This window comes from Agelaius phoeniceus, chromosome 6, assembly GCF_051311805.1.
Source record: "Agelaius phoeniceus isolate bAgePho1 chromosome 6, bAgePho1.hap1, whole genome shotgun sequence".
Lineage (NCBI taxonomy): Eukaryota > Metazoa > Chordata > Aves > Passeriformes > Icteridae > Agelaius > Agelaius phoeniceus.
Genome location: NC_135270.1, coordinates 26,349,793 through 26,377,191, shown reverse-complemented (window position 1 = coordinate 26,377,191; position 27,399 = coordinate 26,349,793). Strand labels below are relative to the sequence as shown.

The following is a 27,399-nucleotide window of genomic DNA, read 5'->3' as shown; positions in this document are numbered from 1 at the left end:
TTTCTGTGCCTGCCCTGCAGAGTTTGGAGGGCTGGCTTGTGTCTGTTGTCAGTACCAGCACTCCACAATCAACAAAAGCTGGAAAGAGAAAGTCACTGAATCCCCTTTTCTCAAAGGAAAGAGTCAGTTGGGTTCTTCCACTAGATTTGGCAGAGGCATGCTGCTCAGCAAGATGATTTAAAAAAACAGAACAAAACCACAAAAAATTCATAGGAACTTCAGCAGCATTAGCAATTAAGGCTTTGTTTAAAAAAAATTAATTCACCATTAAAAAACCCACAAAAACAAACAAACAAAAACCCACAAAAAACAAACAAAAAGAACCACACACCAAAGAAAAACAAACCCCAACAACAACAAAAAAAAAACCACACAAAAAACCCCAAAACCAAACCAAAACAAAAAAAAACAATAACCAAAAAAACCCCACAAAAACCCAAGACTTCTTAGTTTGAACTCTAAGTCCATAATGAAAAAGACTAACACCAAAGTACATGAGACTGACTTTGTCAGTTTGTTTTATTACTGGGCACAGCACCGTACCACTTCATATGCATACAAGCCACAGTAATACAAACAGTCCCTCGCCTTTTTTATAATTAAAAAAACACATGGCATTTGGGAGGAGCCAGCAGTCCCAGGGGGCAGCTCTCAAGAGCTATTTTGCTGCAGTTGCAGTAGCAGCAGTTTTGTCACAAAATACTGTGGGTTTTCATGCTGTTAATATGTGAAACTGAAAAGTCTGAGCTCACAGCAGTGCCTCTGCTTAACATGGTCAAGGCAGGCTTTTCAGCAGCTCACAGGCGTACAAGTATGGTCACTCATGGTGCTCTGCAGTCAAATGGAAGGTGCCAGACAGACACCCCTGTATGGAACTAGAACCCTCAAAAAATGCTTCTACAGAAACCCACGTCATCCTGAAGCACCAGAGGTTTATCCAGTTCAGGGCTAGTTAAAAGTCTCTTGACACCTTTCCTGCAGGCAGCACAGGCTTCCCACACAGGCAGGACCTTTTCTTACAGAGTCAGTTATGTCTGGAGCAGCACAAGGACAGTGAAGCTTGGAGAAAAGCTTGTCATTAAAGCAGGCTTAGCTCCTCAGAAAACTGATTTAAAACTAGAAGGCACAAATGCAAGGTTGAGCGTGGGCTGCATACCACTGTGGCATGTGAGTAGTTTAGATACCCCTCCTAGGAGGAAATGTATCACATAATAAATACAGTATGACATTTTATAAAAGAAGTGCATTACTGTGATCCTTCACAACATAAGGAAGTAGGATCCACAAGAGCATTAAGAGGCCTGTTCACTTTATATTGCACAAACGTTCTAAAATTTAGTGTCAGGTCATTGCATTGGAGGTGGGACAAGGCAGGGGAAAAAAATAAAGGTTTTATTTGGCAGAATCTGCCAAAGTCTCCACCACCACACAAACAGTTTTTTGCCAATCTGAGGTAGAATTACACAGATACTGCTTAAACCCAGTCAAGTCCTGCTCAACTAGTTTTCAAAGAAAAAAAAAGATAAGAAAAAAAGAGAAAGTGCACAGAATAGATGAGCCTCTTTCTCTACAGAAAACGAGTGCCTCAGGTTTAACTCCCAGAAGCAAGTCTTACAGAGCAGAGTTCCTGTGAATATCCCAGCTCCTCAGCTGGAAAGCAGTGATGGGTATGGTGATGCTACAGACAAGGAGTGTAACAAGTACTAACTGCAAGTCCTATTGCAAGCCTTTTACTCTCCACTTCTTCCCTCCCCAACTACTTGCTAGTTCTCCCTTTATTCACTCAGTCCAGTATATTTTATCAGAGTTAAGATTGTCCCCACTGCTTTCTTCTCCCTTATGTCCCTTTTACTGAACCCTGCAAAAATATTTCCTATTTCAACCCTTAGACTTCTGAGGGACACTTGCAGTTTCTTCTAGAGACTCCTCTGTGTAGTATAGACAAGGAAGGATGGAGATAAGAGCCTCTTCAATGGAGAAGAGATGTTTATCCTCTGCTTGAGGACAGAAGTAGCGCATAAAGTCTGCCAGTCTCAGCAAGTACTCTATGTTATGACCAGCACAACCGCTTGAGACAATGATTTGAGCTGCAATGTCTTCTTCAGATGCTGGGCCAAGGTAGGAAGGGTTCTGGGGTGTTGCAATGTAAACAAGAGCCAGGATGGGTTCCTCTGCATCTTTCTCCTGAGGGTGGAACTTCACCAGCTTGGTGTCATAGCCTCCCAGGACAGCTTCTCGCATGTTGAGATACTCGAGCGATGCAGCAATTTGTTCCCCACGGACCTCATAGGCTACACCCCACGTGCATGCCTGAAAGTCAAAGAGCAGGGTGGTTACGGGATGCTGTTACCTGCACTGGCCTGTCTAGCCGCTCGCCAATGTTTCAAATCAAGTCTCCCTTGCTCGGGGTGGTCCCCGCACAAGTGATGAGAGAGCAGAGAAGGGTAACGCACCGCACAACCCCCCACGATCCCGGGGGGCCTTAAGAGCATTCGGCTGCCACCACACCCGTCCGGGAGGTGACGCGGGCACCCCCCACCCAGGCCAGCCCCAGCGCCCCCGGTACTCACCCCGCAGTCCTCCAGCAGCGTCACCACCCGCCCGGGCTGTGGGCACAGAAAGGCAGCGCGTTAGAACCGAGCCGAGCCGAGCCGAGCCGCGGCACCCCAGCACCCCGCGCCCCCCCGCCCTTACCATCTTCTCGCTGCCGCGGTGGAAGGTGTCCCCCTGCCAGAAGCGGCGGCTGTAGCCGCGGATGAAGCCCACCTTGCGCGACGTGAACTCGAAGCCCGGCCTCCACACCAGCGAGCCGTACCCGAAGATCCACACCGGCGCCGCCAGCTCCGCGCCCTCCGCCTGCCCCGAGGGCGAGGAGGAGGAGGAGGAGGAGGAGAGGGGCGGGCGTGGCGGCGGCTCCGGGCTCTCCTCGGGGAGCTGCGGGTCGCGCTTCATCTCGGGGCTGCGGCGGTGGCGGTGTCGCGGCTCGGCCGCCGCGGCGCTTTAAAGGCGGCCCGGGCCGCCCGCCCCGCCCCGCCCGCCCGGGTGATGCAACGAGGGCGGGAGGTTTCGCGGCGCCGCGCGTGGGGCAAAGCGGGGCGCGGGTTGCGTCAGGCGGGGTGCCCGGCCCGGGGTCCGCACGTCCGGCAGCGCCTGGTGCCGCATTCCCGCCCGGGGATGCCAGAGCGCGGAGGCCGCCGGAGCAGAGCGCGCCGTGCCCAAAGGGAGACGCTGGGCTGCAATGAGCGGGCCGGCCCCTCTTAGCAGCCTGCCCCGCGCTCCCGGCTTTGGCTTTACCCCAGAACCTGAGGTGCTGCCATGGAAAACCAGGCAGTTAATGTTTAACAGGGTGGCGCGACAGCACCTGACGTCCACAGCGCCAAGGTGTAAGGAACATAGGCAAAACAGAATAATAACATCCACACTAATGCGAGGACACGGTGCTGAATCCAGCTACTTGAGTGCATTTTCCCTAGTACTATATCCAGGCTGGAGTGTCAGCTTGTAATATATAAATAACATTTGTTACATGGAGGGGTGCAAGTGCTGTCTGTGTATGGGATGGACACCCAGCTGTCAACCAGCTCTAGGCAGGTTGTGACAGCTAAAGAGGTGGACTTTTACATTACAAAGTAATTCCTTTTGGTGAGAGAGGAGGAGAAAGAATAAAAAACAAATTTGCCAAAGTGTTTCTCATTATTGTTCTTGTCCTTTGCACTCAATCAATCTAAACAGTCTATTTACAGTCTTTTATTTAGCTTCCTGTTGGTCCCCATCCAACTGGCACCCACCTTTCCATTCCGCTTCACAGGGTGTTGCAGCTACAACACCCACAGTGTGTGGTGGGTGCTCCCTGTACTGTGGTGTGTTCACCACGGGTGACAAGAGTCTGCATGGCTCTCACATCTGCCCTGCTGCTCTGTGCCTCACACAGCACGTCCTTTTCTCCTGCTCTGCACGACTGACTCTCTGACTTGTCACTGTGATGACCCTTCCCAAGGTCAGCCTTGTTACGGAGCCCAAAGCTCCTTCATTTTCCTCTCTACTTGCGCTTTTCCCAATCACCTTCTCTGTCTTACTCAGGCTCAAAGGTATGGGGTTGGCATGGCATGCTCCCAGCCCTTCACACCACACACCCATGCTGGCACAGGCTGCAGCCTCTGAATGCTTTTCTGCTGGTCCCTTTCCATAGGCAGAAGGTGAATCTGTCACCTGTCTGTACAGCTGCTCTATTCAGAGTCCTTAGACCAGAAAATGCTCCAGAAACTGTTCTGGTCAGCTGTCTGTATCAAAGCTTCACTTGGCAAAACAAGAAACTGATGTCTAGTCTTATGTTTTTTCAGTCTTGTGGTTCCTGTCCCCTAACATACAAGACTCCTGCCTTAGCAGGAGTTTGTCAATGCTAAAATGATGTGGCCTTTCAATAAAATGAAAACAGTGTCCTCTGGGAATTAAACCAGTCTTCTGTGTCTGATTGTATATCTAGGGCAAGTGTATATTTTTCATATTCAGTTCTTTACTTTTTGTTTCCTGCTAAAATTAAGGAAATTCGAGCAAACCCCCAATATGTAGTTAATAAAAGCATTAAAACACTTGTCTGTAGGTGCATCCTCATTATTAAGAGCACAAAAAGAGACAAATCAGTCTAAAAGATAAGATGAAGGTGGTCTTGCTAGGTCCTGGTATTAGTAATACCAGCTGAAAAAAAAAAAAAATCTGACCTCTGTCTTCAGCTTTCCCCAGAAGGTGAATTTCATCCATTTTCTTGGTTTGTTCAGTATGGAGGACACTTAGAGACCTCATTGTGGTCTTCAACATCCTCGTGAGGGGAAGCAAAGGGACAAGTGTTGATCTCTTCACTCTTGTGACCAGGGACAGGACTTGAGGAAAAATCATGAAGCTGAGTCAGGGGAGATTTAGGTTTGATATCAGGAAAAAGTTTTCCACCCAAAAGTGGCTGAGCACTGAAACAGGCTTCCCAAGGAAGTGGTCACAGCACCAAGCCTGTCTGGTTTCAAGAAGTGTTTGAATAACACTCTCAGGCACAGGGTGTGATTCTTGGGGTCAGGGCCAGGAGTTGGACTCGATGATCCTGATGGGTCCCTTCCAACTCAGCATCTTCTGTGATTCTGTGATCTGAGAAATGCACTGTGACTGAGAAATACATGTGTGACAAACAAAGCTCTAGGTATCTTATCTGCTGGTACTAAGCTAAGGAAAATTGGACCAAGAAATTCAAAATTATATCACTGGGAAGTATGCTTGCTGGCGAGGGAGAAAAAATTGCTTCTTTCCTTTGCAGAGCTGTCTCATTTGTGTGTCTGCCTTTGCTTAAAGGCTCTGGTGCATGGCTGAGCCAGATTTGCAATGGAGAGCCAATGTGTACAGCGAAAGCCTCAGGAGATCAGCTTCACATCCCACACCAGTTAAACACTACAGGTGTCTGCTCCCTGCAGTGCTGTACAACCAGATCAATGAGGTTAGAAACTCCTTTTGAAGTCCCTGATTTTCTTGTGTAAATTGGGATATTGCTCCATCATTAGGAGCACAGCCTGAGGGAAGACTGTAACTGAAGTTGTAGCATATACAGCAACAGCTTAAGAATTTTTTGTTGTTGTTTCAAGATTTCTTTCATTCATTTCTGACCTTGACTGTACCTTCACTGCACTTTGGTTAAATAAACTAAGGACATGAGGCTCACCAGGGGTAAAAGCCTGAGCAAGAAAAGGTGTCTTGCAGGCAGTATAGATGCAGCTATGTAAGTGAAGCAGGTGGGTATAAAGGAGGTGGTTGGAGCTTGTGTTCAAAAGGCCAGGGGAGCAGCCTGCCAAACTGAGACACAGGAATGTTCAAACAGATGTGAGAGAGGACATGGAACAGCAGTGGAGTTAACTGTTAGGGAATATGATGTAGATTTTGTAGTACAACAAAAGGAGATGGAAAAAAGCCATAGCATTTCAACAATTTAAAAGTGCCTAAGGGAAAAGAAATGGAATATAATGGTCATACTCTGTTAATATAATGATAATTTAAAAAAACCCCGTAACAGCATGTTTTCTTTGCCCTGGAACCTTTGGGAAAGAGAAAAAGGCAATCATAGCTTTATTTGTTACTCCTGAAACAAGTTTTCCATGTTTCAGGAAAAGGAGGAGCTAGTTTCTCTTTAGCAGTATGTGCTGTGCTGCCCCAGAGCAGGCATTCCCATGTTAGTGTGGGGTGACCAGCAGTGCCAGGGCTGCCTGTTTTTCAGGATACTGGTGAATCACCTTAGAGCCAGAGGAACCAACAACAGGGCTGGCATGACACATAGCAGTGGCTTGTGTGTCAGGCTCTTATTTACTTCAATAAACTGAGGGCACACACTGGGTCTTACCAAAAGTTGGTATGTTCAGAAAATATCAGCTGGGGATAGGAGGATTGCCAGATCATTTCCAGACACCACTAATCTTCCAAAACCTTGGCACTGCTTTCCTCTCTACAATGAGCAGACAGAAGAATATAAAAACTAATTGTCCTCTTTTCCTGAAGGCTTCAGTAAAAATTAAAACTACTGGAATTGGAGATTAAGTTCAAACAATGCCACAGACTTTTTATAAAGAAATGTAAATCAGTGCTATTCACCTGACATTCACAAAGCCACATCCATGTGCATCACCAGGGGTCTTACTTCTGTTTGAGGAATCCAATTCTTATGGCATTCACAAATCCCCTCCAGATGTGAACACTTACCATAGAAACATGCAGTCAGCCTTGTTTCCAACATGGAAATGCAGAAGCCACATCGTCAAAGCTTCTGTATTAAAACCTGGGCATCAGGAAAGACATATAGAGCAGTAGGAAATAGGTGTATTTGAATTTGTTTGCTGCATCCAAAGGGAACACACTTCCATTGTTAAAGGCATTAACTCGTGGGGTTAAATACAGTCTTGAGCACAGAGAATTGGAAATGCCAAAGGACACACCGGTATGTCGAAGAGAACAACTGAAAAATCCAGAGGAAGAAGTACCCTGAGGACTTCAGACTGAAAACCAAGTCTAGGACAAGGTGGTAGTTTGGGTGATTCTTCTGCAGGACAGAACTTGAACTGATGCTGACCTACTCCACATTTAGTCTGTTTACCCCATGATTGCTACAGCTCTGACTGTTGTCAGCTGTCTTGGGAGATTTTGCAGTGTCCCCAGTTCACAGATGAGAGTGACAAACTTGATGGAGACATTACAAACTTGATTTGTATTTGAATTCGTTATATGACAGGAAAAAAATAAATCAATATATCTGATAAGTGTTTCAACACGCCATCAATACCCTACCAGTATCTTGGTAGTTAGCTGAGGGGGTCCTTTAAGAAAATCCAGCACTGTCATCTTGGCTTTTGAGTTGTACACCAGAGTGATCTGCTGTACAATGGGTTTTGCTGAGTTCCTCCACCCTGTTCTCACTTCAAGCTGGTGAGCAGTTTTGACTCCCCTGGCAGGAGCTGGCCTTGATTGCTCTGGTCATCCTGTCCCTCTCTCATATTCCATGTTGCTGACAAAGTTCCTCCCAGCACTAGTACATCTAAAAAATTCACTATAAAGAATGAGAACTACAATTTCAGATTTGTTTTTTTACTGGGTAAAGAGTAGGAAAGAAGCTCAAACACTCCTAGTAGCTTAGCTTGAGGGATGAACAAATTGGACACTGAAATTAAAATCAGAGTACAGACTTGTGGAAACTCCTTTTTCTTGAGCCCACAGCATCCCAAACCTAGGAGCTCATGTGAGTGCCATGCTGTGAGCCATGAACTCAATTGGCTCATTTTTTGGTACAGTATAACCCCCTGCTCTTTGCTCCCTATGGCCTCACTCTGCTGCCCAAACACCAGAGGGGCATTCTGAGGAGTCATGTGGATGTCCACATTGGCAGCTTTAAGGCAAGACAGGGATGGAGGAGGCATGGGCTCACAAGGCCAGGGTTGGGAACCTCAGCCCAGGCTGTAAAACTCAGCATCTTGTCTGGGCTGATGTAATTTCATTAAGTTTCACTGCAGGAAGTGATTGCGTTTCAGTTCCATATAAAAAGAAGAAAGATGAGTTTACAGCTAAAATTTTAAACAAGTCTGAGCAAAAACCTGAAGCAACTGGTTGATATAAGCAGGTAGACTGAAGAATCCAAAGACAGAAATATGGTAGAACAACAGAAATTTTAATTCAAAGGTAGAAAGCAAATCTATGATTTGCATCCTAAGTAGGGAAGGATAACTCTTTATGGAAGTAACCAGCTGATTTCAATAGCAGTTCAAGAAATAATAGGGAATTCATTCAGGATGGACAAGGAATAATGCAACAGAGAAACTTCTGTTTTGGCACTTAGCTATGTAATGAAGTAAGAACTGCAGAAGTTTGGGCCAGTTTACACATTTGCAAAGAGTTTAAAATCCAATAAGAAGCTCTCTAGTCAAATAAAAAGAGGATTAAGATAAAAGTAGATTACTGGCAGGGATATGACTTTAGTCAACCCCAAAGATACCTTAGATGCAAACCAATAAAAGTCAGGATGGTGATTGCTGTGAGTCCTTAAAAAAATTACCACATCTGAAGGAAAAGCACTGTTCTTAGAACTCCTGGTGCTTGTGTCAAGGGAGGTGAAAAAAGAGACACAACCCAAAAGTTTATTAGCAAAGAATGTAAATATATAAATGGGGCAGGTACCACAAGTGGAAAATAGCAAGTGGTTCCTGTATTTGAGGCATGAAAACAAATCACAGTTGAGCAAACTAAAGCCCTGTTATTGAAACTGAATTCACACAAAGGGATATGAGCATTAACTGGACACGAGTGGCTTAGCTTGAAGATTAAGAATATCCTAACCTGCAGAGCAGCAAGTTTTTAAATCTGCAATCCCCATTCCTCTATATGAAGGACCAATAACAGAAAAATAAGTTCTTTATGTAGATTTAACTGCAACAGAGATTATGTGATGTCATTACCTCTATTACCTGCTGCCTTTCCATCAAGTGTTCTTGTTTGATGAGCAGAAAGTTTTCATTTCAGGAGTATCACAGGAAGCAGCTGAAGTATAGCCAAGCACCAGAATTTCCCCAGATTTGTAGTGTCAGAGAGGCTTCATCAGTTTGCAGTGATGAGGTTTTGTCCTGACACACTTGCAGCTGTTCTTATCTAGATTGTCACAGTGTCTTCATAACAAGAATTGCTTCTCTTCTGCTATGGATTCATTTTCTACAACACAGCTAGCTAGAGTATGACCACAAAGCCCTAAACAGGCACAAACTGAGAGTTCTGAAATGTCTGACTGATATATTAATGACAAAACAAAGGCTGCAGAACAAATGCACACCCTGAAACATTACCTCATCCCTTGACTGCTGAGAAACCCCAGCATTACAGATAAAGCAGTATTACAGTATCATCTGGAATTTTGAAGGGTAGAAGGAAGTTGAAATTCATGTTCTACTTAGCAGCAGAGAAGTGAGCTGTAAAGTCAGCCACGAAGCTGTAAGAAAGAGCCACAAGTAGCAAGCCTGCTTTTCAAAGAGAGGAAGCAGCAAGCTGCCAAGTGTAATAAAGGCACAAGAGATTTCTCCTTGGGAAGAAAGCCCATAAAACACACGGCTAAAGAGCTGAGAGAGAGAGCAAGAGCTAAGTCTGCAACAAGACTAAACAGCACAAAGAGGAACAAAGTCCTCCCTCTACCAGGCATCTGGCAACAGTGCCATGCCCCACTGTAAGGAGAGAGCCAGCCTCCCAGCAGCCCTGCCCCTCTTTGTAGTGGCCAGAGGGATGGATTTGCGCCTGGAATACTCACTAATAGTCTTCATCTGAGAGAGGAAGAAACCCACCTGCTACCCACTCAGACAAGTCCTTATCAAGGCAAAAAGGAGAGTAGGAACAGTGCTTTTGACTCTTGATTGCTCCAGGGCAGGAAGAAGTGTGTGTTGACTTTACAATCAAAGCAATAACCCAGCCACTCAGTGTGTGGGACTTATGAATCAGTGTGGAGAAACAGTGATAAGTAGCTATCTCAACAAGAACTTCCTCCTTCACTGCATCCCTTCTCCTTTACAGTTTTTAATGTGTCCATATGACTTACTTACTTTGTATTCCACTCTTTTGAACATTTGCAAGCAAATGACCTACCTAATGTGATGCTTAATGCAGAGGAAGACAGATGCTTTTGCTGTTGTATCAGTAAGTGGGATTTGTTTATTTCTAGAATGACTAAAAGTCTCATTGCTGTGACCAAAAATCCCAAATAGTCCTGAGATTGTAGCTCATAGCAAGCAGATTATTGTTAGTGACAAGTACTGAAAGATTTTGCTTTAAATGTGGCCTTGCTGGGCAGAATTTTATGTTCTGATGTAAAGACTACATTTCTGTCTGAAGGAAATTTGCAGTCCTGCTGAAAATATTTGTCTTTCTTTTTTGTATCTCTGGCACATACGTTGAAAACTGTTTGTGGCTTGAAAACCAGGTGTAGATGTGTTGTATGTGATCTAGCATGTTTGATTTTGTGGCATCAACAGGACAGATTCTGTCTCAACAGTGGCTCCATTCCTTTTGTGTGTAAGTCATGTTCACTTAGGTTTTGGGCACTTAGTTCTCAGCTGTCTCAAAATAAAACCCTGCTTTCTTTGCACTTTAATTTGGTAACCTAGGTCTGCAGTTTCCTTTTCTGAATCTTCCTGTGATTAGCCCAGTAGATCCAAAGACCTGTCCTTCCTAATTACAGGGGCTCTTCCCTAAGATGAGGAGCAGAACATGCTAATGATCACCACCTTCCTTAAAGCCCAATGCTATTTATTTAGAACAAAATGCTATGGAAAAAAGCTACTTAATAAGCCAAGACATGACTCACACACCTGCTAAGTGTTGCCTGTCTTCCTTGTGGTGCCCTGGCAAATATGATAAGCAAGATCTGCCAGCTCTTTAATTCAGAGAGAGCATCTGTGTATCAGCTCATGCTGTCTCTGCTCCAGAAGACAAAAATGAGTGCCAGGATAACAGGCATGAGAACTTGTGTGAAGACATGCAGGTTCCACAGAAACACTTCTCATTCAGCCTGGAGCACAAATGCATAAGTAACATGTGCTGCCCGGCAGTCAATCCACACCATCCTTCCCATCTTGCGGGCCAGCAGTCAGTGCTGGAGCATCTCTGCAAAGCTGGGTGGACTCCTGCCTGTACCAGTCATGCTGCTCTCTGAAGTCAAGTGCCTGCCACCTTCTTGCATGTGGGAACAGCAAAAACTTGCATGGCTGGACAGCTGAGAATGGTCAAAGGTAATCAGTGGCTGTTGGATTTTCTGTATGGCAAGGATGGGCATTGTCCTCCTATGCTCAACCACATGCAAGATCAAACCAAGAAAAGCATCTACCTGGACAGAGCTGTCCTGCATGTTGGTTGTGGCCCCTCCTGGGTTGTCCTGGTGCATTCCATGCTTCACAATCTTTGTGGCAGTTTGCTGTAGAAGCATTTGAAAGCTTGGTGTTATCATTTCCATCATGGGGATATCACGACCCTCAAATACTTTAAAACTGTTGCTGATTGTGAAGGTAAATTATTTCAACATTAAACCCCTTTCAGTTGAGTTTTTAGCAGATATGATGCTTCCAAGCATACTAGAATGAGAGGTCAGAAAGTGCAGCTGTAGCCCATGTGGAAACAGAATTTTTCTAGTGAAATAACATTAATCCTGTCTTGAAGAGAAGGCATGATTTTTGTGGTCTTGTTACCAGACAGGCAGTGGCTCTAGTTACAGGCTCTTTGAAATCTGATTTGGCTTTATAAAAACCCCAGCAATATGTGTGTCTTACTGTGCTCTTTTTGGAGAGGGAAGGTTTCCTTTCTGCCCCATATGGAACACTGGGGCCATGTAGCAGAGGGTTGTGCTGTCCTGCACTGAGATAGAAACAGAGGGCTTCTGAGAACATGTCAAGTCATAGGCTGTGGTGGTAGCAGAAGGTAGGTAGGAAGAGCACCAGTATCCAGGCTTCAGGCACTTGACTGCCCGGCCAAGACTGCTGTTGTAGTGGCTGCAAAGAGAGAAGATGATCAACAGGGTGACTCAGGCATTAGCATAAATTGAATTCCCTGTGGCTGCACTGTGTGTAAGGGGGTGTGTTTGGGGGAAGCTGACTCCAGGCACGTATAAGACTGGGCTGATTCACCTGTGCTGCCTGTGACGCATGGCACTGTCAGTGCAGAGCCCTGGCCTGCGCGGCTCTGGCAGCCGGGCTTGCAGTGACCGCTGGTGTTTCTGCCCCAGCTTTGTGTCACCAGACATGCCTCTGCCTGCAGGCACTGCCTTCACCTCCCTCCTCCAGGCAGAAACCAGCAGTCCCTGCCCAGAAGCTGTGTCTTTGCTTTTGTTCTCTGGGCATAAGTCTTGGGTGCACTTTGTGTGCAATGATAGCTCTGTTCCTGTGCTGTGTCAGAATGCCTGAGCAAGCAAGGCTCCTGCAGCCTTGAGCAGCCTCTCCATGAACTAATAATAATTTCCCTGCTTCCAGTGCATGTGTGAGAAGGTTTCTGTCAGCTTTTTGATGGAATGCGTGACAAGGAAGGGTAACTCAACAGCTTTTCTGGGTGCAGAGATGTTTCTGCTGCACCTTCTCGCCGTGTAAGCAGTGGTGGGAAGTGTTGACAGTGCAGTTCTGTGGGCCGTGCTCCTAATTGGGAGGCAACAGGAAAGTGACTCATGAGACATTGTATCCTCCTCTGTGCAGGCAACACGGTGACTTGAAGAGCAGGCACTGGACCACACAGAAGCTGTGGGACTGACAGCAAAATGATAGAGGCTGACAGTGACCAAGCTCTTGGCTGGTTAAGGTCCCGACTGAAGTCATCTGAGCTCCTCTTAGGAGTTCCTCAGCTATCATTGACCTGTGGGCACCATCAAACAGAGTTCTGCTCCATCCAGAGCTGTCATACTGTGCCAGGCTTTTAATAGCCATGGCCGAAAACAGCATCCAGTGTTGACAGAACGAGGTATTTACTGTTAACCTGTCTGCTTGTGTAACTTCTCTGTGCATGTAACTGCAGTGTCAGCCTGAACTCTCTGCTGCACTCACCATGTCCTGATGTTGCTGCTCTTTTGGCTAGCCCTGACCTATGAATGTTCCCTGTGAGATTGCTTTTCTCTGTCTAGTCTGATTCTGATATTGATCCCGTTCTGGCATTAACCTTTTCCAGCTCTGCCATGACACGTCTCCATTGCAGATTTTAATTCTTCTCATGTTCCTAACCTTGTCTTAGCTGAAACCCTACTACATGCTGAGTTTTTTGGAACGGATGTGACAGCCTAAGTTCAGGTGAGCCATGTTGAATTCAGTAACTTCATCTCTTTATGTCAAAGCCAGAGATTTTCTTGTCATTCTTCCCATTCTAATGTCATCCCTCAGCATCTCTCCAGTAGTTTGAGGTGCTGTGGTATCTTTCCAATGCCAAATACCCTGCCTAGTTATATCTGTCTGTATGTGGAGGCAGTAACAATGTCACCAAAGCAGAATGTAAGTACAGTTTATCTGCCTTACCTAAGTAAAGGATAGTGTAGGGTGCAGTAGTACACGCGTCTGGCTCTTAAAAAAAATGGGACTTTTTTGAGAGATGGAAAAGAGGGAGAAGGGAGATTGATTTGGCTTATGTGCTTTTTTAGATGTAATCTACTTAAATTAATCCAATTTGAATTCTACCTGCACCCTGTAACGACATTTGTAGCACTCATTCCTCCAAAGCCAAGTGTAACAACACAGAGTTAAAGGTGATGTAGTTTGGTTGAATCTGGATCCAGAGTTTAGCAGGGCACTGTCCCTGTTTAATGGCCAGTGTGAAATCTGGCAGTGAGCAGTACAGTGCTGACCATGGGGAATCTGCTCCTGAGACAGACTAAACCTGCAGACACTCTGGTGGCATGGGCACTGGATGCTGATGACTGATGTGTCAGTGGAATATCAAAATCATAGCTTGAGTGGTTGGTATGTTATGTAATGATTGGACTGGAATGTTGTACACAAGCAGAGGCACCGTCACCACCTGTTTACTAACTCTGATGTTACACATAGCCTGGGGTTACATCAGGCTAAAGAGCCTGAAAGAGACAGATTCTCATGAGGTAGGAACACTAACTGGTGCCAGGACAGCAGCTGACAATGTCAGCTTTTTTTGAGAGGTATTTCCCTCCCCTCATTTCAAGGAAAAGCCTCTAAATGTTCCCTCGATGGTATCCTCAGTATAAGATTTCAGGACTCTCAGCTAACACATATATTTCAAATCCTCAGAGATGTGTGAATACCACCATGGTACAGATTGCACTGTTGAGGAAAGACTCTGTGTTTCTATCTGTGTGTTTTGGATAGAAACAGTTCCTTGAGTACATCTTCCCAGTAAAAGAATAAATAAGGTCTTACCCCAGAGCCTCCAGACCATTATAATAAAGGCTATACAGCTGCTTGTGTTCCAGTTTCTGATGAATGTGGCATTGCTATCAGCAGTGCTGGGACATGTACAGCCTATTCTTAATTTTACACATATAAGTCATATTGTGGAACACTGAGTGGTTACCAATATATTTTAATCTGTTCTAGTTGTGCTCCCATTTTAGGAAATCTGTGCCAGCTAAGATAGGAAGGCTGTTGCCTTATAGATTTTAAGAGGTAAATGATTCTTCAGAATAATAGTTTTCTCTTTTTAAAATTGCCCTCTAATCTCAACCTCTTGAGAGCACTTGGGTACAATCTGCCAAGACCCCTGCCTAGCAGCAGGTAGCTCGCAGCATCAGCTGGAGCATCTGGGCACTGTCTGGAGGAGAGAAGCTTCATGCAGATGTGGATGCAGGGTGAAAGGACAGCAGTGTTCTCCTCTCTAAGATCTTGGCTGGCAGATGCTTATTCCTAAAGTCTGTCACTTCAAGCTAATGGCAAATCCTTTAGCTTTATTCCCTGTCACACTGCCTCAAACTGTGGAATGGGAAGTGACAATGCTGCCCTCTCATAGACTGACTATGTATAATGTTATGATCAGACCCTGCTGTGTTTTAAAGCTTAGACAAGAAAACAAGGATCAGAGGTTCCTGATTGAAGATTGATAAGAATGTGTTTAAATCACTTGATGCTGATCTTCATAATGTGCTTAAGATCAAGCAGTTAGTAATTCCTTTAATTTGAGTCTGAGCCTATGCATAAGAGAAGTCTTCAGAGTCAGAGGTAGAAAGAATCCCTCTGAATCTGCCAGTGCCTTTTCTTGCTAACCCTGAAGATGGCTGTGGCATCACACCATTGCCCAAGGACTGTTTCATGCGGCATTCCAGCAGATGATGATTGAATCATCATCACCTATTCTTCTCCTGTCCCCCACTCCATTACCCTCTGTGCTGAAATGGGAGCCTCTAACACGAAGTTTCCTCAAACCAAGGCTGTGGATGGCTGTTCTCTTCTTGATCCCAATGGTGGGAAAGGCCCAGCTTTTCTTGTTGCTTCTCCAGAGCTGCTGGCTGAGCTGTGTGTATATGTTTTATCCTAAATGAGCAGGACAAGCAAACTGCTCTTTAGCAGTTTAAGATGACATCTGATGGCACAGTAGCTTAGAGTGCACCTACAAGCATCCCTCTTTTCCCTTAACTGCCCCATTAAACTGGCTCGACAATATTTTCCCTTCCCAGTATTGCAAAGCATCATAGTAGAGCCTTAGGATTTCTTAGCCCTTGGATTTCCATGAACGAGCATACAAAGGGAAGGGGAGCAGACAACTATTGTGTGTCAAGGGCTTGGCTGTAAAAGAGCAGTTGTGGGTGGATATGTGGATAGGCAGGTTAAATGCAGCAGCAGAAAGGATTTAGATTTCACTGTAAGTTGATGGAATGGCACCAAGCTGTGATGGTGTGGCTGAGGGAGGCTCCATTCATCTAACAAAGCCCATGTACTGCACTTTGCAGTCAGGCAATACTGCAATACAGGCAATGGGAGACCAAATCTAAGCCAAGAACCATCTCTTATCTTCCTCCCTTCAAGCCAGGGTGACTTGGTGTATGTTGAACATAAATATAGCTTTGCCATGTGTCTTCTTTTAAACACCAGCAATCAGCAGGTGTAAGGTCTGTCATAACATTGGTTTATGCACCAAAGAAAAGCCAAAGCAAGACTCCATAGCATCCTCTGTGGAGCCTTGAGCCTGAGGGGTAACCCCTCGGACAAATTTCAGCCACTTTCCTGTAACACAGCTGGCCTATTTTCTTTGAGCTATTTTTTGCGGTTCTTTAGAAATATATGTGGTAGAGGAAGATAATGAGAACAATTAAAGAGGAATTTCAAGTTGCTGTGCTGGAGGTAATGGAAAGAAGGTGTCATGATATGATTGTGCAATAGCCTCACGTTTTAGGTATTGCTCATGGCAGAATGTGTTGTGAGAGGACTCAGTACCTGGGTAGAAGGGTCATTGTGGCATGTCACAGCATCCATGATATATCTAGCAAAGATTGCATCATAAGGCTGAGCATTACCATTAAAACACATCTGAAGAGCCTTCAAGTGGGAGAAGTCCATGTGGGAAGGCTAGCTGGTTTTCACATGTGGCTTTTCCCAGAAGATATCAGATCAAAATAGTTACAAGTTGAATCCCCCAGGTTTTTTTGTGTGTTTGTTGGGAACACAGTGCACTAGATTTGAAAACAATTGATTTCATGCTTTGTGACCAGGCTAGTCAAAAAACAGCTACAAATGGGAAACTGAGAAACAAAGGCAGGGCAGGAAACAGAGCTGAGCTCTCAATATGACCCTTTAAATTGAAAAAGCTATAAAAGGCTGGCATAGATTTCATAAACAAGGGAGTTGGGGAACAACACAATTTGAAAGCATCATTGTCTTTTGTCAGATTTTTATTGACAAATCTTTTTCCTGGTATGTTGCCTCAGTATGAGAAATTAAAGCAACCGCCCAGATAGTGTTATTTGACAAATATTGTACCAATTGATCCTCTTAAGAAAACTCAGCGGGCAAATTCCTTTTCTCATGCAGGTTTTTTTCCTCTGATCTCTCATTCTCCCCATTTCCAAGTGCCCTAAGCAGGACCACTCAGAATCACAGAATATTCTGGTTTGGAAGAAACCCACGGGATCATCCAAGTTGAACTCCAGGCCCTGCACAGGACAGCCTCAAGAATCACATCATGTGCTTCTTAGCAAGCTCTAATGTGCATATGGAGAGGTGATGTGAAAGAAAGATGCTGATGACCATGACATCTGAAATTATTTTATGGCTTCAGTAGACCACAAGTATCATCAAAGTTTGTGCTGACCTTGCTCTATTCGGTGCTCTAGCCTGAGCATACCTCTTGCCTGAGCAGGTTCAGATGTTGCATCAGTGGGACACAGTAGCACACAGAACTCTTTTTACAACAGTTAATTGAGTCTAACTACCCTCTAGGCAGATGAGTGAGTACCAGCCCCACTTCACACCTAGGAAGAGGGGGAGGGGAAAGTGACTTGACCCAAGTTTGATTGGCAACCAGTGTGAGCAATGTCAAATACCCTGTTTGCCTGCACCCAAGTCCTGTGCATGCAGAAATGGTCAAGTTCCTTGGAGAGGAGGTAAGTCTTAGGCTAACATTCCGTGTTAGATATTATATTGCATGTTGGGTGCCAGGTAATGTGTTGAGAAATGCACGAGGGGAGTGGGCTCAGGGGCACAAGCTGCATTGCCAAGGAGAATAACAGGCTCCACTGGCCTGCTGAGCACTGGCAGGAGGACAGCCTGGGTAGTCTGATGGCAAAAGGGATGCTGGCCTCATTTCAGCTGCTCAGTCTTGCTGCATCAGTGCCCTGGTTGGTATTTCCTTCCTTCTCCTCTCAAGAAAAGACAAGATAATTTGAAGCAAAAAGCCAAGACTTTGCCCTCTGGAGGGATTCCAGGGCTGCAGATGGACCGGGCTGTTCGCAGGGCTGCTGGAAAGCAATTACATTTGCAGTTCAGGGGAAGGGAAGAGGAGGAGGGAGAGTCACTGAACTGACAGCAGGGATAAGAAGGTAGCTCATTAGCACATCATCTTTTCTGCACCCTTCTGTGTGGGAGCAGATCTCCATATGATGACATTCAGAGTCTGGCAGGAATGTCATCCTGGAACTAGTAGAAATTTTTCTGCAAGAAAGTGTGAGCAAGTAGGTTTAAAGAGATCAAAAGTGAGTTCCTCTGTGGTCCAAAGAGCATAAAGGTTCATCTTTCAAGGTTGTTCTCAAACTGCACCACCAGCTGCTGATCTGGAATATGAAGACAAAGTGTGGAAGTAATGAAGTATTCATTAAAACAATAAATACAAAAAACCCACATACAAACCAACACCTTCCCCATCTAAAACAAAGACCCCAAAACTCAGAAAAACCCCAAACCAACCAATCAAAACATCCTCTATGGTCGATGAGTTATTAACTGAACATTAGAATTAGAGAGCTATTCATAGACTGAGCAGGTACTTGAGCTTGGAGAATTCCAGCAGAAGCCATGCAAAAAACCTTCTCTTTATGGCATTCAAAACAATTTGGAGAGCAAGTCCTGTGTCAGTGACAGTGGCTGTTGGAAACCCCACAGTACAGTAATAAAGATATAATACACTAATTATGACCTAAAGGGTGAATTCCTTATGGACTTATTCAAAAGACTCATGTGACTGCTTTAACAACACTCCCATCCCCTGAGCAGCAGTCTGCATGGTCCCACAGGAAAAGGTCAGAAAAAGCACACCTGTTCCCTAAAGGAAAGTTGAGAATGGGAAATGTGTGTGTCTCACATCAGGCAAGCAAGAAGTCTGTGCACCGAGTCCTCAGTGGCAGAGCTGCTCTCCTTTTTGAAGATTTCTGTTTGCATGTGAATCTGTTGGTGTAGGGATCTTGAGTCTTTCTGTTGAGACACGGATGAAGGGGCGAAGAATGAGCTCATGCCGAAAGCTTTTGAAGCCAGTGAAGCACCAGGTAAACACCAACCCTTCTTATTTTCTCCGAATTCTTCTGTCTCCTCAGTATAAAGCTCGTCCAGCTGAGAGTGGAGGAGCAGGGGTGCCCGCAGGACCCACAGCGCCATGCTGTGGTAACGCCTCTCTCTGGACAAGCTGTCGGCTCCAGCAGCGCGGGTTTGCAGCCAAAGGGAATCCCTTCGGTAGTGCCTCTTCTGGGTTCTCTTCCTGTCAGTGCAGCTGCTCTGCCATTTGCCTGGGCACATCCCACACGGTGCTGAGTGACAGCAGGGCGGAGGGCAGGCCTGCAGAGGTGTTTGTCCGTAATGGTAACTCTTGCCTCCACGGACAGAGGATCTGCAAGCACTGTACAAACCTGCTGTAACGTACAGTGGATAAACAATGCCTGATGGAGAACATGGTGCACAGAGAACCCGGGGATTCTGCAGAGGGCAGCTGCAGACACTGTACAGTAGGAGCTGGGAGAGAAGAGAGGGAATGGATCCCTAACCCTGAATCCCTCTCATCCTGATTAACACAGATGTAACTGTTGGAGTCAGTGCAATTATATTAGTAGGAAAGCTGGCTGAGAAATAAAAAAATTATCTCCATGTCACTTCACCAGTTGTTCTTTGTACTACTAGCAAAGCTTTCTTCACACTCCAGAACACACTCCATCCAGCTTACAGGAAATTACATGCTGCAAATGTTTAGCAATGCTTTTTATATAAAAATAAAGCAGAGAACAAAAGGAGAACACAAGATGTGTGCATAACATACTGCTCAGGTTAATGCAAAGGCATTTTGAACCTGATAATCATTCAGCTCTGCAGCAAAATTACAGCTGAGGCTGCTCAGCCCCCTGAAGGCAGACGTGTGCCTGCATGAAGAGGGTTCTCTTTCATTTGGCAACTGCAGCCCTGTGGCATTAGTTGCCACAAGACACAGGGGGACAGCTGGACTAACAGTGTTAAAACAGAGTGGTGGTTGTGGAAGTAAACAACTGCACCTAGAAAGATACAGAGGATGGCATCCACCCTCCGGGGAAATGGCTGATCTCTGCAGGTCTGGGGTGGTGTCTTCTCCTGAGGTATTTGTCCTGTGTGGCTGCCTAGCAGTGCTTTGAATGCCTCTGCCTCTCCAGAACGTGACTCAAAAAGGTTGGAGAGCTGCAGCTAGTTACTCAGGAAGGAGGGAACAGGCTCTGGAGCAATGAAACAATAGTGAAAGAGAAGAAGAGGTAGACAGTGAGAAATCCTTTTCAAAGTAAATGTACACAGTGCAGCTATTTGCTATGACATTCTGACACCTTTTCAGAGAATCTCAGAATGTTTGGGTTGGAAGGGACCCTAAAGACCTTCTAGTTCCAATTGTCCTGCTGTGGACAAGGACACCTTCTACTAGACCAGGTTGCCCAAAGCCCCATCCAGCCTGGCCCAGAACACTTTCAGAGATGGGGCATCTATTTTTTGGTCAGGCTCTGCAACTGCCCACTGCAGAGTTCACCTTCTTTCTCTGCCTCTCACATTCCCCATCAGGTATTTTTATCTAATTCCGGTGTAGGCTTACCAATACCCCTTAAACTGTTCCAACTGCCCTTTCGCTGGTATAATTCCAGCATGTGTGTGAGCCTGAGAAAAGGAAAACTAAAGCTAACCAGCCACACCCACAACATCAGTGCTGCAGAAGTGACCAACTCTGCTGGATCCTGAGGGGCTCTGGTGACATCTTTAGCCACACCTAAAGAAGCACATGGCCTGCCCTTCCCACGTGCCTCCAGGCTGCCATGGGGGTCAGGCTTTCTGAGCCTGCAGTGCCACTGGCAGGAGTGCTGCCTCTCCTGCAAACCTTTGGAAGCCCTATACTCCATGGCCTCTCTCCCTGTTTGCCTTGGAGGCACCGATTAAATAGCTGTATGTTAATGAGCCTCTGACAACAAACACATTGCTGCATGTACAGGCTGCTGTTCAGACATCTGGAGCTGATTCCTGCCCCCCAAGGGCTCCAGTGCTGCCAAGGACCCTACTGCTGCTGAAGCAGGTGTACAGGAGTCCCTAAAGCAAAGGGGCAACTGAGAAAAGCAGAAAGCTTTTCTGTGCCTTCAAAGCACCAACTGCAGGGTGGCTGTGCTGCAGCCTTCTGGCTCAGCTATTTTCAGTCAGTTTTGTGATAGTGGGCTGGGGAGAGATGTGCTGTCTCCCACACAGTGTTAGCCTGTCTTTTGTCACTGAGGAGCTCCTCCTGGTACTACAGCTGCAGCCCACCAATCCAGCTCATGGCCAGGGAGCACACCAGAGGAGGGTCCTGGGGTGGGAATCTGGTACTGAGGGGGAATGATGCTGTTTGTTTTCTCCCTGTGCCTGCTGCTCTGCAGTAATACTCCCCCCATCTGGAGCTGCAGGCTGAAGCTGAAACATGAGCAGTGACTTTCAGAGAGATGCCCTTCCTGGCTCTGCACACTGGCACTGAATTAATGTGTGTTACCTGAAGTGCTGCATCATGTGCCATGCAGAAATTAGTCACTGAAAGCCAGGGTATAAAACTTCCCTGATCCCTGTGGGCTTTTGAAAGGGTAGAGTTTGGTTTGTGTCTTATAGCTTAGAGAGGGTGTTAACATTGAGTCTCTTTGAAAATGCCTGAGTTGCCTTCCTTGCCTGCTGGGGAACGTTCTGATATCTTGTCTGTACTGTAATGTGGGTTTGGATGCCAAACACCCTCCTTCCATGACTCCAACCAGACCCTTGAAGGCAGTGTTTTGCAGTGCCTCAGTGCACTTTCCATGGTCACTTGTGACCTTGCAATTGGGTTCCAGACCTGTGCAAAACCTCTTAACTATGTTAAAAACCCCATTTTGGCCAGACATGGGCAAACTGTGACCGTGCAATGACGCACCTGTACTCTCAATATTAATAAGGGATCCCTACAGCCACAAATCTTGCAATATTTACCCTCTGTTAGCCCCACTTTTCTGTTCCCCACTAACCACAGTGCACAGGGACAGAGCTTGGTGTGCCTTCAGTTGCAAGAGACCCACAGTTCTCCTCAGTTAAGGTGCCTTGTGACAGGTAGATGTGGTCTGCCACCTACCCTGAGCAGCTGCGGGCTCAGGCTGTGCCGACTCTACAGACCCCTACTGGCAGAACAGGGCTGCTCAGGGTGCTGTACCGCCGGCGCCCGGGGGCTGCAGGGCTTGTGCAACTGCTGCAAACACACACTCCCTTTTCCTGCTGCTCTCCCCACTCTCTGGTACAGATGAACATTCTCAGCTTTCCCAAGACAAAATCTGAGTGCAGTAGCTTGTGCATGCTGAAGAGCTCCTTCCACACCAGCACTCTCTCCACTGTCAGATGCTGCCAGTTTGGATTCACCTGGCAGGATCCATTCCTTTCCAGCCTGTTTCCAGCACTGTGCCCCACAGTTACTCATTGTGGGAGAGCCTATTCTAAATATAATGCACAGAAAGTGCCCTGCTACTGTTGCCTGCGCAGATTTCTCATAAGAGCCCCCAAATGGAATGACCATAAAGCTTTTTACTGCAAGGGGACCACTCGTGGTACACTCTTATTGCCAGGTGCTTTAGTAAGAAAACACCTAGTACAAACATGCACATTGTGTTCATTCAGGGTCAGCTAGGGAAATCAGCTTTTATGTTGTAGGTCGGTTATTGCCACTTCCATGTCTTCACTCTTCTGTTTAGAATCCCCAGGGTCTTTCCAGTGTTGCATCTGTGAAACACCTAAATATTATGAAAGCTGCAGCAAAGGACAATACTCAAATACTTTACAGTTTAAACAGACTGAAGAGGCAAAAGGCGAAGGAACAAGAATGTTGCTTGTTGTTTTTTTTATTTTTACCTACTGTAGGTGAGATGTATGGAAATAAAAGGCTGCATCATAGCTTAAAAGTAGCATACCCCTGGTGTTTGTCTGCAAAACTATTTTTTTTTCTTCATATCTGAGAAGTGGTGACACAACAGAGTAAGTAACTGGCAATATATATTAGCTGGGTCAGGCCCTGAGCTGGATACTGGAGGGGTAGGGACACCTTCTAAGGCCCCTTACTGGGGGAAGGGACACCTTCTAAGGGCCATGAGTTCCTTGGGTGCTTAAACAAGGGTGTAAAGAGTAGCAGGAGGAAGGTTTTATTCCCACCTGAGCGAGGGACCTCACCTCAGCTTTAGAGGCTGTGACATTCGAGGAGAGACTGACTGAAAGGGCCCAGTTGCCTCAGGCACCAAAACAAGACTAGGAACATCACATTATTACAAGTAATGAGAAAATACATTAATAAGTCCTAAGTAGAGTGGAGAAAGGTGTAACCAGAAGTGTCTGGATGTTGAAAGCAAGTTCAGTGATGGAAGTGGAAGCATTTCTACCATGGGGGTGATGAGGCACTGGGACTTGCTGCTGGAGACCACATTAATCCCTTGTACTCTGATGTCTTCATGTGATTTCCCACAGTTTGCTTTAGGCAGTTCAGTGCCAGGTGTCTGAGCAAGCAGAAAGTCCAGTGGCAGAGAAGGTGTCTGTAGAGATGGGCCCCACGAGTCCCTCATGTCTCCACCTTCTCCGTCCAGCTGACTCATGCTCTGCAGGGTACCTTGCTGCCTTCTGCTGGCTTGCAGTAAAACCCTGGGAATTATCAGCACTTCGTTTTGTTCTCTCCCACTTTATGGAATGTGTGAGACCCACTTCTTTAGCCTGGGACTGGGCACCCGTGTGGGCAGGGAGAGGGAAGGTGACAGTGTGGGGAGAGGGCTGTACTTCACATGGCAGCCAGGAGCACCCTCTGCCACCGGGACTGTGCCCATGATGGTGATTCCGTATCAGTCAAATGGGCGTGCTGGGAGGCTGGTTCAGGCCTGGGAAAAGCAGTTGGCACGGTCATAATCAGGCAGGAAACGGGAAATGATGTTGTGAGGTAACAAACAGGAAGCGCTGATGGCGGCACAGCGTGGCCCGGTGAGGGCTGCAGCTGAAGGAAAACGCTGTGAGGGAGGTGGCGGAGCAGCGTCTGCTCTGCACGGCCCTGCAGCGGGCTCGCCGTGCCCAGGGGCTGTTTGTCCTTAGCAGCTACTTGAACAATAAGACCAAACCGGTGAAGGCTTGTTTACACTTCCGTGGCCATGAGGAGGCTGAAGGATATGAGCAAGCCCTTCCAACATCCTTCTAAGCTGCATTAGCAGTAACAATTCCACCTCACATGTCAGGAGAGAAAAATGGCCAGCCATGGAAATGGAGAGCTCCTCAACGACATGTAGGGGTTAAGTGTCTGCATCCCACTCCCTTCACTACCTGCTCCTCAAATTCATGCTTTAGGATGCCTCTTGCACAGCTCAAACCATCTTAAAAGCAGTTGTCAGGTTTCAGTTTTAATGACATTGACCCTTCCAAGCGTCATTCTTCCCCCAGTTATTTCAGATGCCTCTCCAGGAGCAAACGCTGGAAGGATCTACCTTTCTCCATGAACCCTAGATAAGTCACACGGTTGGCTTAAATGAGACGCTTCACGCTTGGATGGCTGCAGTGAGGTGAGATGAATCTGCATCTGCTGGAGATGACTGAGAGCAGATTGTGCAGCAACTGCCAAAAAGGCAAGGAAATTCTTCCTCCTCATGTTTGAAAAATGTGCGTCTGATGCAAGGGTTCCTCAACATTACTGCCTCCGTGAAAAAGGAGATTTTTGGAATTATAAGCACACAGGTATTTCTACCTCTTCCTAGGATGTAAGTGAGCTCTACCTCCAGAAATCTGGACAGGCATTGTGAATTGTAGCTAGAGTTTTGAAGAACTTCAAAAACCTCCTCATTAGTGACTTATGACTAACATAAATACCATTAAAAGCATGAAAATCAGTGTAATCTTCATGAAAGGAGAGGGTTAGGAGGAAGAAAAGAGCCTCTGTATTATAAGGAGACATGAGAGGACGGGAAACTAGTGATGAAGAAACTAACACCAGGATCTGGTGGGCTGAATTGAAAGAGGGGATTAGAACAGGGCCATTGCTTTTTTAATTACCATGCTTTTATCTCATGTGGGTTTTTACCCCCCAGATACATGTTGTTCAAATTGTCTTTTGTTTCTTTGTTGACAGTCTTCCAGAGAACAAATGAGTTTGTGATCAAGAACAAAATGCTTTGGCAACGGTTTGGCATTTTCTGCCAAAACAGAAAATGTAAGGCAAATATTAAACAGTGTTAATAGAGAAATACTTTCAAATGCACAGTGATTCATATCTGCACCAGGAATTTCAGCCCTCCTCATGAACCTCTGTGGGAGCCATGTGCCCCACTACAGGGATCATCAGAGCTCTTGCATGATGCCAGGAATGGCCAAATCCTGTTCTGACTGGTGAAGGCCTTGCCAGCTATAAACCTAACTCTCAGCAGATCTGTTTGGATATTAAATACAACTTAGTTCAATTTCATTTATAAAAACACACATGGTGTCTCTGTGACCTTCTAGGCAGTTAATTAAAAATATAATCACCAAAACCAATGTGAAGCCAGCAACAATTCAACAAATAAGCTATAAAGTACAGCTAAAAGATGTCATCACCAAACAGCCTCTCCTCAAACTGCATTATTTCCTCCATTAAACATGTATTTGCAAAACATGATTATAAGCAAGGTGCTCCTTTTCAACCTTGGGACTCTCCCTGGGGATGACCTGATCTTCATGCTGAGCAGCTGGCAGGGGGGCTGGCTGCAGGGATAGATGGAGTCTGGGCAACTTGGCTGGCAAGAGGAAAGAGAGCGTGCTTGCAGAGGAAATGAAGAAGGATTAAGCCCTTCCATGGTGGTTCTGTACTGTGCTGCTATCTCTGTGGGAGGCAAGTCCATCACTACTGTACAGTGTGTGGAAGAGGCAAGGTAGTCATGGCATCACCTGTGTTATGCAGGTCACACAACACCCAGGGCTGTGTTACCCCCAGGCGCAGGCCCCTTTGTGTGCCTCAGCTGTAGGTATCCCCTCTCACATAACAGCCAGAAGTGACCCAGTCAGAGGGGAGGATGGTGAAATGGAGACTTGGGCAGCAGGAGTTATTTTCCAGTCCATTCCATGCCCTGCACTTTTAAACTTGACCTACTCTTCCTGTCTAGGGGAGTACTCCTGCCGTGTGGGGAGCTGCACAGAGCCTGTCACCAAGTTCCTCAGGGACACGTGTGGAGTGCTGCTAGCAGGCAGTGAAGACCTCTGGGTGGCAGTGACTGCTGGGTGAGCTGTGTAAGCAGATCAGTGGTGTGTCTTTTTCCCTTTGTGTCTCCTGAGGGGTAAAAAGCTCATTGGAGGAGACAGCTGGTGTATCTGAGAATGGAGCACCTCTGGGAAGCTGATGGTCTGTCATCAAGACCTAAAAGGGAGGAAACAAGGGTACATTCCACAAAGTACAAAGGTCCTTGGAATCAAATGCTGTGAGTGGAACAATTGCACTGGCATGTGAAATTATTGCTGTGTACACAATCAATTACCTGATGGATCAGAGTTCCATCCTAACCCTGCAGCATGACAGACCACTGTGCTGCAGAAATATGCCCCGGAACTGTACAGGGGAAGAGGAGCAAGGATGGCAGTGTAATGCCCAGCAGAGGCAGCAGAAAGGGTAGCTTTATGGGGCTGGGTCACACTATTTCCCAGAGAAGATCTGAGAGAAGAGTAGGATGGTTTAGAGCAGATGGAAGAGTGATCAAGGAGAAATCTCACTGCTTTGGGTGTCACTGGCCAACCTGCCAGCTCTGGGAGCTGAGCTGGCAAAACTTAAAAAGAGAGAGCAGGACTTAGGGAGGGAGAGGCACAATGAGGTCAGGAAATCTTGATGGAGATGGTCTAAAATTGAAGCTGTGAAAACAGTGAAGTGTGGCAGAGGGCCACTGAGTGATGTCAATTCTCTACAACTGGAGTTTGGATTGAGAGCCAAATGTGCTGGGAGTGTCATATTTGCTGCGTAAGAGCAATGTGTATTTATGGGTCAGGTATGGGAGATAAGGGAATGACAGGCAAACACAGATATGTAACTGTCGCTTAGGCTGCTGGGGTGAGGGTTTGCTAGTGACCTACAGTGCCTTACTTATTTTAGCATAAATAAATGAAAGGAAAGACTGAGGAGCAATGCAAATACCTGATAGGCATTTTTACAGAGATGGTTTAATCTGTTGGACTAGGTGGCTGTAATTGCACAATAACTAACTTACTCTTCCTCAGCATCTCTTTCAAGGATGAAAGCTGTTGCTGGTCAAGTGCATGTCCTGTATCGACCCCAAGTTCTACAAGCAGCCCTCACCTGCACTAATTTAAGTAAACTCTGTGCCCTGTGCTGTGTCCTGCTGCATGTTGTCTCAGCACCAGTGGGTGCTATAGCTACGGGTATATCCCGGCGTCTGTCTCCCTTCAGCAGCAGAGTTGTCAAAGAGGAAAGTAATGTAGGGCTGGAGCCGAACATGAAACAACTCAGGGAAAGCACTGCCCGAGG

At 46.1% G+C, this 27,399-nt stretch overlaps 1 protein-coding gene and 1 long non-coding RNA gene across 2 annotated transcripts; one reads left to right on the top strand and one right to left on the bottom strand.

Moving 5' to 3' along the window:
• Positions 1-491: 491 nt before the first annotated feature.
• CHAC1 (ChaC glutathione specific gamma-glutamylcyclotransferase 1) lies at positions 492-3,051 on the bottom strand. The gene is made up of 3 exons (XM_054635145.2): positions 2,695-3,051; positions 2,571-2,606; positions 492-2,310 (listed from the first exon to the last, which is right to left on the bottom strand). The coding sequence occupies exons 1-3, from the start codon at positions 2,950-2,952 to the stop codon at positions 1,879-1,881; spliced, it is 726 nt and encodes a 241-aa protein (XP_054491120.2). The 5' UTR covers positions 2,953-3,051; the 3' UTR covers positions 492-1,878.
• Positions 3,052-12,730: 9,679 nt separating this feature from the next.
• On the top strand, positions 12,731-19,510 carry LOC143694346 (uncharacterized). The gene is made up of 3 exons (XR_013182769.1): positions 12,731-12,984; positions 13,189-13,307; positions 17,004-19,510. It is a non-coding gene; the product is annotated as an uncharacterized LOC143694346 (long non-coding RNA).
• The last annotated feature ends 7,889 nt before the right edge of the window (positions 19,511-27,399 follow it).

What these genes read in the sequence shown, in the direction of transcription:
- CHAC1 (XM_054635145.2), bottom strand. Translation starts at nt 2,952, where the DNA reads ATGAAGCGCGACCCGCAGCTCCCCGAGGAGAGCCCGGAGCCGCCGCCA. An exon ending in ACCGCGGCAGCGAGAAGATG is followed by an intron (nt 2,607 to 2,694) that starts GTAAGGGCGGGG and finishes CTGTGCCCACAG; the next exon opens with CCCGGGCGGGTGGTGACGCT. An exon ending in CGCTGCTGGAGGACTGCGGG is followed by an intron (nt 2,311 to 2,570) that starts GTGAGTACCGGG and finishes TTTGACTTTCAG; the next exon opens with GCATGCACGTGGGGTGTAGC.